The sequence below is a fragment of the Setaria viridis genome, chromosome 7, assembly GCF_005286985.2.
Source record: "Setaria viridis chromosome 7, Setaria_viridis_v4.0, whole genome shotgun sequence".
In the NCBI taxonomy this organism is placed as follows: Eukaryota; Viridiplantae; Streptophyta; class Magnoliopsida; order Poales; family Poaceae; genus Setaria; species Setaria viridis.
The window spans coordinates 3,122,709-3,137,168 of NC_048269.2; the positions used below are offsets into that span (position 1 = coordinate 3,122,709).

General features: G+C 46.6%; 1 protein-coding gene across 1 annotated transcript; it reads left to right on the top strand.

Moving 5' to 3' along the window:
* The first annotated feature begins 6,205 nt into the window (after window positions 1-6,205).
* On the top strand, window positions 6,206-8,756 carry LOC117865075 (uncharacterized). The gene is made up of 2 exons (XM_034749157.1): window positions 6,206-6,342; window positions 6,472-8,756. Exon 2 carries the CDS (start codon window positions 6,478-6,480, stop codon window positions 8,572-8,574), a length of 2,097 nt encoding a protein of 698 aa, XP_034605048.1. The 5' UTR covers window positions 6,206-6,342; window positions 6,472-6,477; the 3' UTR covers window positions 8,575-8,756.
* The last annotated feature ends 5,704 nt before the right edge of the window (window positions 8,757-14,460 follow it).

Below are 14,460 nucleotides of genomic sequence, written 5' to 3' on the forward strand. Positions count from 1 at the left end.
TGGTGGTGATGTATTTATTTATTTATTTGTTAAAATTAATGATATAGATTGCAATTAAAAAGGTTCAACATATGTTCTCACAATACTCTCAGAACTCATGGTTATTGAAATTGGAGCCCAAGTATGTGATAATGCAATTGGGGAAGTCGTAGCGATGGACGATTTCATCGAGGAAGTCGAGTACCTTGTCTGCCTTGGGGCAAGTTATTGGCTTCACCTCGATCCACTTGGTAAACTTGTCGATCGCCACTAGTACTCGATTGAAACCTCCAGGCGCCATGGGCAGCGGGCCAATAATGTCTAGCCACCAGCATGTGTAGGGCCAGGAGGGTGGTATCATGATCAGCTTGTAGGTAGGGACATGTTGTTGCTTGGCAAAGAATTGACATCCTTGGCATCGATGGCCTCTTCTGTAAAGCTTGTACCCCATTAGAACATAGTTCTCGCCACATCATGAGACTTGTTCTGCTTCTGTTTTATCTGGAGGAAACTTGTGCTCTTTGATGTAGTTGATGAAGAGGGTTCTCCAGTCTACATCAATCATCATAACCTCCCGGTCTGGTGCGTCGTGACCTCGATCGGTGGTTTTTGATGGCGTCGGCTCTGTTATGGATGGCTTGTGTAGCTCATGGACCAAGACCCCAGTTGGAACTTGAGCTTGATTAGATCCGAGCTTTGATAGGACGTCAGCGGCTACATTGTTGTCGTGAGCTACATGGTGGAACTCCAGATCAGAGAACTTGTTCTCTAACTTGCGTACTTCTAGGCAGTACGCATCCATGTTGTCCTTGTGGCGGTCCCAGTCATTGTTGACTTGATTGATCACCACCAATGAGTCGCTGTAGACCAACAATCACTTGATTCCCAACAAAAATATAAGGCAGAGCCCATGTAGAAGCGCCTCGTATTCAGCTTCATTGTTGGATGCCTCCCAGAAGATTTGCAAGACATATTTGAGTTATTCGCCTTTGGGAGATATTAAGAGTACTCCTGCGCCAGCGCCCTCAAGCTTGAGTGATCCGTCAAAGTACATGACCCAATGCTCTGGATGTTCTACTAACATTGGTACTGATTTTCCTATCATTCTGCCATGAAATCGACTAGTGCCTGGGATTTGATGGCAGTCCTTAACTTGAATTCCAGGGACAGTGCTCCGAGTTCCACCATCCACTTGGATATTCTCCTTGTTGCATCATGATTGTGGAGGATTTCTCCTAGAGGGAAATCAATGATGACGGAGATGTAGTGATCCTGGAAGTAGTGTCGCAGCTTTCGCGAGGTGAGTAGTATTGCGTATAGTAGTTTTTGGACTGGTGGGTACTAGGCTTTCAAATCTGACAACACCTCACTAACAAACTAGATGGGCCTCTGTACCTTGAATACATAGCCTGGCTCTGGTCTTTCAACCACGATTGTTGTGCTGATGACGTTAGTAGTCACAGTGATATAGAGCAGCAGGTCTTCATCAAGATTTGGCACCGTGAGGACCAGTGGCTTTGATAAGAAGACCTTTAACTGTTGCAGGACTTGATCTGCCTCCTCGGTCCACTGGAATTTGTCTTGCCGCTTGAGTAGTTTGAAGAAAGGTAATCCCCGTTCTCCAAGCCTTCAGATAAATCCGTTGAAGGCCACCATGCATCCAGTCAGCTTTTGGATATCGTTGGTGCACGATGGGGCCTACATATTGGTGATAGCAGAGATCTTCTCAGGGTTAGCTTCAATCCCTCGGTGACTGATGATGAACCTGAGTAGTTTTCTGGAGAGTACGCCGAAAACGCATTTTCTTGGATTTAGCTTCCACTAGAATTCTTGTAACCTTGCGAAGGTTTCTTCCAAATCTGCAATCAAATCATTAGGATTTCTGATCGTTATGACCACATCATCCATGTACGGCTCTACATTGCGGTGTAGCTATTTCTTGAAGCACTCTTGAATTGCCTGATGATAGGTGGTACCTATGTTCTTCAACCCGAAGGTCGTTGTAGTGTAGCAGAAAAGCTCCGTATGGGGTAATGAACGCAATTTTGATTTGGTTTTCTTCCTTGAGAGCTATCTGGTGGTACCCTGAGTAAAATCGAGGAAGCAGAGTAAGGCGCATCCAGCTGTCGAGTCGATGACTTGATCAATCCTAGGGAGCCCAAAGGGATCCTTTGGACAGTGCTTGTTGAGGTCCGTGTAGTTGACACACATCCTCCACTCATTGTTGTTCTTCTTTCGCACCATGACGGAATTGGCCAACCACTCTGTATGATAGACTTCTTTTATGAAGGCGACCACGAGTAGTTTGGCTAGTTCTTTTTTGATTGCTTCCCTTCTATCTTGGGACAATCAATGTAGTCGTTGTCTCTTCAGTGTAGCTTTTGGATCCACATTTAGTGAGTGTTCGATCAACTCCCTAGGCACCCCAAGCATATCTGATGGCTTCCACGCGAAGATGTCACGTTTGGCCCAGAGGAAGCTGACAAGCGCACTTTCCTATTTAGGATCCAACTCTGAGCCAATCAGGGCAGTCTTGGAGCTATCACAAGTCTCAAGGTCAATGGATTCAATGTCTACTTCACTTGTCGGCTTCACCTTGGTTGCCCGCGACTTCTTCGCTAGAATCTCGAGTTCTGATGGGGATCATTTCTTAGAGGTGGCGAAGACTTGCATCATCGAATTTGGCACTTGCATGGTCACTCCTAGCTCCACGGCTTCTGTGTCGCAGTCCTATGATCTCTTCAAGTCTCCGTGTAGAGAGAGTACTCCCTTGGGTCCCGGCATCTTGAGTACTAGGTACACGTAGTGCCGGATGGCCATGAATTTGGCCAATGTAGGTCTTTCGAGGATAGCATGATACGAAGTTTCGAAGTCTGTCACCTCGAACGGGATGTACTCCGTCCAGTAGTGTTCTTTGGTCCCGAAGGTAACTAGCAAAATCACCTAACCAAGGGGTACAGCCGCATTGCCTGGGACAATCTTGTGGAATAGAAAGTTCATCGAGGTGTGCATGTTAGTAATGTCAAGGCCCATCTTACTCAATATCTTAGCGAAGAGTACGTTGAGACCGCTACTGCCATCAATGAGTACTTTGGTGACTGTGGAGCCAGCGACTACTAGGTCTAGGACGAGAGGATATCGTCCTGAGTCTGAGAAACTAGTCCACTAGTCCTTCTTGGAGAAGGTGATTGGCACCTTGGACAACTTGAGAAATGTAGGAGTTGCTGGTTCAATGGACATGATCTCTTGGAGGGCTAGCTTCTGGGACCGCTTAGTAGCAGTACCCGATGTGCTGCCAAAGATGACGTTGATGGTGTTGGAAGGGTTCAGAAATTTGTCGTTGTCACCATCATCTTCGTCTTCCTTGGCCTTGCCCTTGTCCTTATTTCAAGAAGGTTCCGGCAGGTCTTTCATGACTCTGCATAGACTGTAGCAATGCATCGTAGAGTGCTTATGGTACGGGTCCCAGGGGCACTGCTTCTTCAGGAACTCACTGAACGGAGTCCTTTCTTGATTCCTGCCACCTTTCTTGGATGATTGTGACATTGCCACGATAATATTGTCTAGCTTCCTCTTGCGATTCTAACCTCCTGAGTAGTTATTTTAGTTGTCATTATTGGGGTGATCGCTACGGTTCTTATCATTCCGCTAGACTCAAACCTCTCGATCTCCTTGTCTTCTTCATCCGCCCACGCCTGTATCATGATCTTAAGAGATTGGATAGCTTCAGGGCATCTCCTGCCAAAATCCTGGAACATCCGGCAGCCATAGAGACCGTTCGGGAAGCAATCTATGGCGTCGTGCTCTGGATTTCCATGATTGTGGCCTTTGCGTTGAAGAAACGATGTAAGTAACTGCGCAGGGACTCGCCTTGTTGGTATTTGACTTGAGATAAGTTGATCCTGTTGCTAGGACACTGCATTGCCCCTGCGAAGTTGTTGGTGAATGCCACCTTGTGATCCTTCCACGTGTTGATGGAGTTCCTATCTAATGACTCGAGCCATGTGAGTGGCGCAGCCTCCGTGCAGATGGGGAAGCAGATGACCTTGGTGTCGTCGTTCCCTCCTGCTGCTTGTACTGAAAGTGAGTAGCACCACAACCATTGGACTGGATCCTGCTTGCCATCGTACTTGTTGATACCTGGAGGTTTGAATTTCTCGGGTAGAACTGTCCTCCTTACTCATCTTGAGAAGGCGGGGAGCCCATTGGAATTCTCTCCTAGGTACTCGACTTCTTGTTCGCGCTCCTGGTGGCATTGGTCAATGATTGTACGGGTGTTGCGGCTGGCGTTGATCTTGTGATGGAGATCCTTTTTAGGCTCTGGGTTGGGCCCACGGACCACAGTGGCCACAGCCTCCCGAGGGTCTCGCCTGACTACCCTCTACTCCAGGTTGGCTTGGTCTGGCGCCTCCAATTTGACTTGGTCTAGATCGAGTGCACCTATGGCTACTGCCATGTTAGGATGGAATGTGTGAAACTGAATGTATCAGGTTTTGCTGATCGAGTTGTTCGTACACGCACTCCGCCAATTCAGCCAATTGCGTAGTGTACTTGTCCTATGGCATTGCCCGAGTAGTAAGATCAATGGACGCGATGGTGGTAAGAGGAGTTCGATGTTGACGCGATTGAACTGCTTCAAACATGTGGTCCAGGTTCATGATTGGCAGATTTGCTGCATGGTGGCGACGGCGCTCTGCTCTTGCAACATTTCTTGGTCGCCGTCGAGTTCTTTGGGCTTCAATTTCTTCTCCGAAAACGTTGGCGGTGAGCTCATCCTGCGAGACATCATCCGAGTGACGTTCATGCTGCGGATTTCTCTTTGGTTGCTCTTCCTCTTCGCCTTCTTCTGCAGCAATGAGAGAGAAGAGTTCTCTTTCCGGAGAATAGCTTTTCGAACTTGATGTGATGACCCCTGTGGAGTCATCTTCTTCGTAGATGGACGACAGAGGAGTTTCCTTCTGGTACGGGAGGATATCAAGGTAGGCAATAAGGCATGAGTCGTCATTCTTGGTGAGAGCAAGTGGCTTCATGTTGGGCCAGTAGAAGAATCTGCCTTGTGGAGTCGATGTGATTACCAGCCCTGTTGTGGAGCTGATAAAGGTGCCTCCTTGTCCGAGTCCGAGTAGTAGTCGGCGTCCTTGATCATATCCATGTTGCATTGTGATCTGGACATGGTAGCTTGGAAAATAACATTTGTGTTTTGGAGTCTGAATATGAATTGACTTGGGTCGTAATCCAATTCGCATGATGGTTTAAACACCAGCTTGTGTGAACCAGTCCGACTAGTGGGAGAAGTTGAGTTGTACTTAGAGTCGTCCCTCCAGCCTCTGACTAGGTCAGAAATTGAAATTTCACCGAATTTCTCAATAAGATCCTCTAGAGCTTGGCGATAGAGCTTCATGGCGTGTTGCTTCTTCTCCGGGGCCAGTGCGATGTGGTGGTGAAAGTTCCCAGCGCCGTCCGCGATACAAACCCAGGAGCCGAAGATGAACATCACGCCCGCTTGCGATGATTGGCTTGATGATGACTTGAGCCATCGAGTTTACCAGTGGATTCTCAGCGAGATCCCCTACCTGGTGTGCCAGCTGTTAGTGTTTAGACCTGGCAACCTACCGAGGGGGGTCCCCGAGGTAGTGTTTAGTGCGTGGGGCTCGTCGAGATCAGGAACTCGAAGGTGAACTCGAACACACGATTTAGACAGATTCTGGTCGCTAGATTGCGTAATACCATACATCCTGTCTAGGACTAGCATCCTATAGGGTCTTGTAACATTGTCCATGACCCTCAAGGGGTTAAGCCGTTCCATTGTTTATCACAATGAGGAACTGATAAATTGGCCCATGCCACAGTTGAGACAAAGGAATTCGTACAGAAGTTGTCATCTTGCAATCACGTCGACTCAAGGTTTTATATACAAAGCATCTCTCTCTCTCTCTCTCTCTGACAAAACAAACGTATCGCTTTGCTTTTTTGTGAATAGTTTTGTAGACAAGGAGTGTAGCATAACTTAAGGCAATTGAAAGAGGGAACCATAATACTAAGCACGCCATCATGAAAATAAACATGAGAAAGCTTCACGACAGTGGGATACAGACAGCAGCAACAAGCCTGGATTATTAAATTTTGCCCAATCATAGATGAATGCCTAACATGGGTATCAAAATTTAATATGCCTGCTAACCGTAATATATTTCTTTTCCTGGGTGGGTGTCTGGCATGAGGGGCACGGCAGTCTAGTGCAGTGCTGTAGTATATATGAACTATATGTAGTTGATACAAGTAGTGTAGCTTGAAGCCCTGAACCAGGAAACCACTGGAGACGAACGCATACCGAGCTGCCATCATCGATTGATCAACTTACATGTCAGCATGCTTATTCTCTGCCTCAACAATTTATTTCCTTTCCATGCATTAAGCAGTCTAATCTGTATGTATACGCATGTTTAGTCTGACCACTTCCTTTTTTGTGTGTGTCCATCTATCCGTCGACAGGGGCTAATGTCGGAACCATGGTTCATCCAGGCGGTGGATTTCTGGAACGAATGGGCGATCCGGCTTGCTGCCAGTACAAGCCTGGCCTCGCATGTCCTCCTCATGATCCTCGCCGAGACCCGACGGCGTAGTGTGTGGCCAGGCTGGACGTTTGCCCTGTGGCTAGCGTACCAGATCCTGGACAAGGCCGGAAGCTACGCCCTCGGCCACCTCTCACTCAACACCACCGGTCCATCCGATCAGGAGCAGATACTGGTCGCGTTCTGGGCGCCGTTTCTCCTGCTGCATCTGGGTGGCCCAGACAATGTCAGCGCCTACTCTCTTGACGATGACAAGCTATCCTGGCGCAAGTTTGTTGGGTCCCTCTGGAAGGCCATTGGGGCATTCTACGTCGTCTTCACCAAAATACTACTCGCCAACAGTGGACCCCTGTCCCTGGCATCCATGATCATGATCAACATTGGTATGTTCAGGTTCTTCGAGATGGCGGTCGCCATTTTGCGAGCGCCAAGAAAGAAGGCCTGGGGATCGAGCAACAAGAACCAGCCGCCGCCTGTTGATTTCTCAGTAAGCCATGGCAATGACGAGGCCCGGAAGATAGCTCAGGGACAATGGCAATGCTGCGGCTGCGGCACTCTGTTCGACTCCTCGGTCGAGATGAACTCACCAAACCTTGAGACTAGCCGGAAGATCTTCAACTTGGGATGGAAGGACATGTGCAAGGTGGTCGAGGTAGAGGCCTCTCTCATGTACGACATGCTGTACACGAAGGCCTCCGTCGTCTACACCATTGGAGGCTACTTCCACCGCTTCATCTCGCCGCTCGCCACCTCCGCCGCCGCCTTCCTGTTCTGGCAATACCCAAAGAACAATGTGGAGCTACCTGACCTCATCGTCACTTACATCGTGCTGTATGCTTCATTGGCACTTGATGTTATGTGGCTGGTGATGGCCCTGGCGTCAACATGGACGTACGGATTCCTGACGGCTAGGTCAAGGACTTGGCTTTATCATAAGGTTCTGTGCAGTGGTTGGTGGTGTTGTTTCCGCGGCTTGGCCATGCGTCTACATCCGTGGCGGCTTCTTGGCAAGGATCCAAGCACATACAGGATGTGGTCAGGCACTATTGGGCGGTTCAACATGCTGCAGGAGTGCACCCGTGCTCCTGGTCTTATTGAACGTCTATGCAGCGGGCTGTTGACAATACTAGGGCTAGAGGACGTCTGGAACGAACACCGGATCTGGAAGTGTTTATCTCAGCTTCCACCGGATGTGAAGGAGTTGGTGTTCGAACGGATAAAGCGGAGACTGTCCGGTACAAATCCCAGTGATGCCTACTCCATGAAGGACATCAGGGCACTCTGGGGCCAAGAGGCTGTCAAGAGAAGTAAGAACATATTCGACGGCCTCATGCTACCTTACTTTGGTAATGAGTTTCAGGAGGACATCCTCTTATGGCACATGAGCACCATCATTTACCTCTGGTCTGGCAATCAGCAACAACTCATCAGGGGTGCAAATGCAGCGACGACGCAGCTGAAGCATGTCAAGGCAATCGAGGTGCTGTCAGAATACCTGATGTTCCTCGTCATCCTACGCCCGCACATGCTACCAGACCCTGCCCTCGGCAGGCTGTGCGAGGTTACCATGCAAGCTTTGAAAGAGGAGTGCGCTAAGGATAAGGAAAATAGTCCCAGTTGTGCGGCAAGAAAGCAGAAACTTGCAGAGATCCTGCACTCTAAAGAGAAGTCCAAGAAGCTAATGAATTCGGATGCTAACAGGCGTCTCATCTCGGATGCAGCTCGACTTGCCATTGCGCTGCAAGAAGTGAAAGCAACGAAAGTGAAGGATGTAGTGGAACTCATTTTTGATGTGTGGGTTGATAAGCTGCTCTATGCGGCCATCCGATGCAGCAGGGAGTCCCATGCAAGACAGCTTGGCCGGGGTGGTGAGCTCATAACTATAGTGTGGATTGTGGCAGAACACGCTGGCCTGTTTCGCATCGGAGAAACCAAGCCACATGAAACTGAAAGGGATGATTCAGAAAAGACTTGCTGCCAAAAGAATCCTGACTTCTGTTGTGAGAAAGATTATTATTGCTAAGAAGTTCTTTGTTTTATTTGCATTGATTGGGAAATAAATTAAAGTCACTGTCATATGTATGTGCAATATGAAGGTTGACACAAAGTGACATGGTCATTTCAATGTCATATAGTATTCTCTTAGGCCCCGTTTGGGTCCCTTCATTTTGAAGGAATTGGAATCTATTTAATGGAGTAGGCTAATTTATGTTGGAATGTAGCATTCCACAACTTTCCAAAGTTTAGATATAAGCCTATCTTAAATTCATGGGGTGGGAGATGGAAATTGATTCTATAGATTATGGTTATTAGAATGGAATTCAATTCTTATAGCACGCTCTTGGACTCGCTTCTCTATAGTAGAAGTGCAGCATATAAGTATCTCTCCCATATCACCAACTATAATATACAACTATATTCCACATACAATTATATTAGCTTAATTAATTTGTGTCTAAATTATGATTATTAGGATGGAATTCAATTCCAATGATCCAAACGGGGCCTTAGCTAAATCATACTGCTTATATATATACATTATAGCTAACCTCTGCTTCAAGTGTTGCCACCAAATAGCCCACTATGAGAATGCAGAATCTTGCAACCATATTTGTTTGCAGCAACAATACCATTGTAAATACAAAAAAATTAGAGTAGAATTCAAGCCTAGGACCTATTGGGGGCATAAATCGTTAACTTATTCTTTTTGCACATAATTTAACTTATATTTTTGCACTAAACCTATTCTTTTTGCACATAATTTAACTTATCCTCACTTTTAACAATGGGACTGCACAGAAAATATGGCAATAATATTACATTGCAGCAATTCTTCACTAGTGGCAATAATAATTCTTTATTGAGTCATTTAAAGTATGACCACGCTTAGATTGTGACAAAGTAAGGATATAGTTTTCAGTTCAAATACATTGCCGATCCCTTGCAACAAAAACTGCGAATACGTAGGCAAATTCATGCAGTGAATTTACGGACATATAAACAATGTATTGCCATGATTTGAAAACTCATGGAATAATTATCACTTACGTGTATACATGCAATGAATTAGTTTATCTTTAACTAACGAGCTTATCTTAAATGCCATGTATTTAAGGATAAAAGTAGTATGTTGTTGCAATATGTTCCTTTGCAAAAACTTACTTTCCATTTAGCCCACGCCTACTAACCAAAGCACTGCTTGTTTCACAGCCACCACCGATCGACAAAAATATCTATCTATATAAGAACTTCTCCATAGTTCAGCACAAAGAGGATCCAACATTCACAAAAGATCTTCAACACCAAACTAGGATTAGTACCCTAACCTCCCGAGCAATGTCATGTCCTTATAACTTAATAGAATTTAGGACGCATGTCGATGATTGTTGGTTGGCGGCACCGTACGCGCCCGAGCCAAAGTCATGCGCTTGTACATAGACTTTAACTAGATCAGAATAATTCTCTCCCAGCAGCGCTATAGTCCAAACCTGTGACGGCTGGAGATGGATCTGATAGCACGCCAGCAAGTTATGAATACTAACAAATGCATGCAATTGGAATCTTTATTAGTAACTTTTCATTGTAAAGCAAGAAAAGCTTTGGCTGATGAATTTGAAAAGTCAAGTTGCCATTAGTGGCACCTATATATTCTATCCATTGTTATGCATACATGTAACCTAGGATCTATATTATTGCCAGCCTTGCATTTGAGTGCTTCTCGATCGGCAGAGGGATACAACGTGGTGCAAGCCTGGAAAAGCGCAACCTAACTTTGTAGAGGGTAGTTCTTTACTTGTCTCTATGTGCTTAAGTTATGTATTATCCCTGAGTGGATATACTAGGTTAGTGGGGATGGGGACGGAGCAACCACCACTTGTTTAGTGAGGATAGACAAGACGACCTCCATGAATGTCGAGTACATAGTATCTGCACCACTTTATCTATACAAGTATACATACTATCTGCAAGTCGAGTAACATGAACCACTAAACCCTAACAAGGTATAGGTGAAGGTTCTATGCCTGGAGTGCAGCCTGTAATCTCAAGACGGCTATAGAGGTATCTTCACTACTACAGAAATAGCCTTCCCACATGGCCTATCACCACCGGTTCTATTAAAACCGGTGGTGATACACTTTCACCGCCAGTTATTTGGTGAGTGGGTGCAGAGAATACTAAAACTGGCGGTGAAAGTTTATATCACCGCCGGTTTCAACCAAGAACCGGTGGTGAAACCCTTTACTACCGGTCTCAACCACAACCCGGCGGTGAGGGGCTGCATCCGGACCCGAAAAAATTATGAGCCGAAGTTAACCACGAGCTCACGTCCGGATAACACTTGCCCCTCCGCCGGTCCTATCTCTCCTCCACACTTCCCCCTCTCTTCGTTGGCTCCTCCCTCTTCCCCTCCCTCCACATTTCCCTCCGCCGCCGGCTCCTCTCTCTTCCCCTCCGCCGGCTCCTCTCTCCCTCTCCAGAAGATCTCGCCGTCAGAAACTCTCTCCCTTCGCTCCCCTCTCAAGAATATCTCACCACCCCTCTCCTCGTGGCTATGGTGAGGAGCAGCAGCGGGGCGAGGTGAGGCATGGTGGTGCCCTACTCGTCTAGGACCTCATTGCCTGGGCAAGGAGCAGCGCATGGCAGGCTATGGAGCAGCTTCAGTGGAGGTATCCAGCTTCAGTGGTGGCGACGAGATCCGCCGCCGGCAGCGGCGGTGATGACGATGAGATCCGGTGGCGGTAGGATACCTGGTGTGCTCCCCCCACTCTCTCTCCACGAGGGCAGCCAGCGGCGTGAGGGACTCCGGTGGGGTGCGGCCGGCGGGTTCCGGTAGGTGGGATTTCTTCTTTTTATTTTTTTTAATAACCATCACTGCCAGTTCTAGAACCTTTCTAGAACTGGCGATGATGGGGGTATGCCACCACCATCGAATTTTATAAGACGGAACCGAAACCAGTGGGGAATGCCGATTTGGGGCTGGCTGCGATATTAATCTGCGGAGTAGTGCTTAGTATTATTAATTAGAGGTTCCTTTTGGTGTCTTCCCTTTAGTCTTGGCAAATGCTGAATTCTAACACTAAGTACAGAATATCCCTCTACTATTGGTTCAAAAAATAGAATACCGTCGGCTTTAGGATTAGTGCCGTATCATATTAAGTACCCAATTCACTACTCCACATCATCCTATCACTACCGGCTCCAAACCAGCCTTCACCGCCGGTTTGGGATCTGTTGTCCTGACATTCGGCAGTGATGGGTTAATGCATCACCACCGGTTTTAGAACTGGCAGTGATGACTCCATCATCACCGCCAGTTTATATCTCAAGCTGGCGGTGATGATGGTCCCCATCACCGCTGGTTTATGCCACAAGCTGGCGGTGATGACGCACTCATCTCAGCCGATTGACTACACAGGCCGGCCGTGATGAGTCCATTTCACCGCCGGTTTGAACCGGCTGTGATGAGCTTTCTAGAGAAAAAAATCATAAATTTAATTAAATCCACCCATTTGACAACAATACATATATATATATATATATCAAATACCACAAATCAAGAGAATGCAGGAAGCTATACACAAGTCCACAATGAAACATATTATTACAAGTCCATACATTAGTTCACAAACCACAAGTCCATAGATCCAATCAGTTCACAAATAACAAGATACTTCATCACTCCTAATCAAGCAGTACTCCCCCCTTCGATTGACAACATGATCGAGAATGAACCCGGCTAGTTGTTCTTGAAGTGCTATTATCTAGCCTATGAGGAGCGCGGAAGTGGACACCCCTTGTTTCTACAAAACAAATCAAAGATGGGTCAATTAGGTTCAAATACTAAGTGCAAGTCATGAATGGTAATTATGGAGGGTTTCAAACATATATGCTCGGATGTCGCACTGCAGTCACCCCCACTGTAAGTGTGCATCCAATACATAACATAAAACCCCTAATGATCGTTATTGTTAGGCTGCCTTAGAATCCATTGTTTTTCATTAATAGTGAAGTCACCCAAAAAGGTCTATGAATCTTGCTTTTCTTATGATATTTAGCGAAGATCCTATTTGACATTACGAATGGTGAATACGATTAGATGGAAGCAAATCTAACAAGCAAAATCCAACACATAAATAATGGTGATTTGCTTTATTTACTTGTTCAAAAGGTCAATGAGTGGTTAGACATATTTTCGTTCCCTTCTTTTTGAGTCATAAATGTTGATATTACTCTCCTCAAGGCATATATCAATGAAGACATGATGGTTGCTGCATATATTTTACGCAACGAATGAATTAAGTCCTTGGAAACAAGTGCCTTATGATAACTAAGGATCATATTCACTTACAAGTAGTTGTAGGAGAGAAGTACTTGTTTCATCGTATTCAAGGCCAAAAAAGCCTCAAGCAAGTAACTCAGCATTTCTGAAGCTTTTTATGTCTTCTCATTGAAAGTGGTAGGGTCCAAGAAGCCTACATCCTTAATCCCATTTTCATGGCACGTATAAGACTCCATCCTACAAAAGAAATGAAGTTATATGTACAAGCCACTTAGTAAAGAACTTGATTGTGCCAGACCATCTCTATTTTTGTAAAATAGAATAAAAACTAAGAGAAAGAGTGTACTGGCAGTGGACATGTGCAAGCACAACGTTGTTGGCCACCTCCAGCCCCTGCTGGCTACCTCTAGCCTCCCGCTGGCCGCCTCTGCCCACGGCTAGCCACAGCTGGTTGGCCGCTGGCCGCCTCCTCTGGCCGCCTGCTGGTCGGGGCAAGCCAGGGCTTGGCCGAAGCTGGCTAGGGCTGGCCGCCGCTGGCTGGCTGCTAGGTGCCTCCTCGGGCTGCATGCTGGCCGCACCTGGCTGGCTGCCTCAGGCACACCCATGGATGAGTGAGTGAGGCCATGAGCGGCAATAAGTGCTGATATGACGGTGAAAGTTCCCAGTGTCGTCCGCGATACAAACCCAGGAGCCGAAGATGAACATCATGCCCGCTTAGAATGCGATGATTGTCTTGATGATGACTTGAGCCATCAAGTTCACCAGTGGATTCTCAGCGAGATCCCCTACCTGGTGCGCCAGCTGTTAGTGTTTAGACCTAGCAACCTACCGAGGGGGGTCCCCGAGGTAGTGTTTAGTGCGTGGGGCTTGTCGAGATCAGGAACTCGAAGGTGAACTCGAACACACGATTTAGACAGGTTCTGGCCACTAGATTGCGTAATACCCTACATCCTGTTTCAATGTGACTGGTATGATGTGCCTCCTGCTAGTAAGAGCAAAGATAGAGGATTCAAAAGGGACCAGTATGTTATTATAGGCATTGATGCAAGTCGAAAGCGATATCTAAATGATCCTTTCATTTTGGTGTTGGTGTTTAGACCCGGCAACCTACCGAGCGGGGTGCCCAAGGTAGTGTTTAGTTTGTGGGGCTCGCCGAGATCAGGAACTAGAAGGTGAACTCGAACATATGATTTAGATAGTTTCGAGCCGCTAGACTGCGTGATACCCTATGTCTTATATGTTGGTTGTATTGAATTGCTTAGGAGGGGATCCCTGCCTCACCTTATATTGCCGGGGGCAGGGTTACAGGTCGGTTGTTTACAAGAATACTAGTCGGATTCGACTAGATGAGTCCTACTCTAATTGCTACAAGTAGTTTTCCAATCCTTGACTAGTTCCTATCTTGCCATGTAGACCACGCCGTCCTGCACCATAGTCTTCATGTATGACATGTCTCAGTGTACAATCCTGTATCTAGGACTGTCCAAACCTTCTGGTGGGTCCATAGATGTACGTACGACATTTGGGGACACAAGCTAAGCAGGTTTTTTTATGTCAAAGGTTCCAAGAAACCAGACTGGTGGACTGTTATTAGAATGAAGCCTAGAAATGTGTTTGACATGCCAGAAT

Excerpts from the sequence above, each read along its gene's own strand:
- LOC117865075 (XM_034749157.1), top strand. The coding sequence starts at position 6,478 with ATGTCGGAACCATGGTTCATCCAGGCGGTGGATTTCTGGAACGAATGG.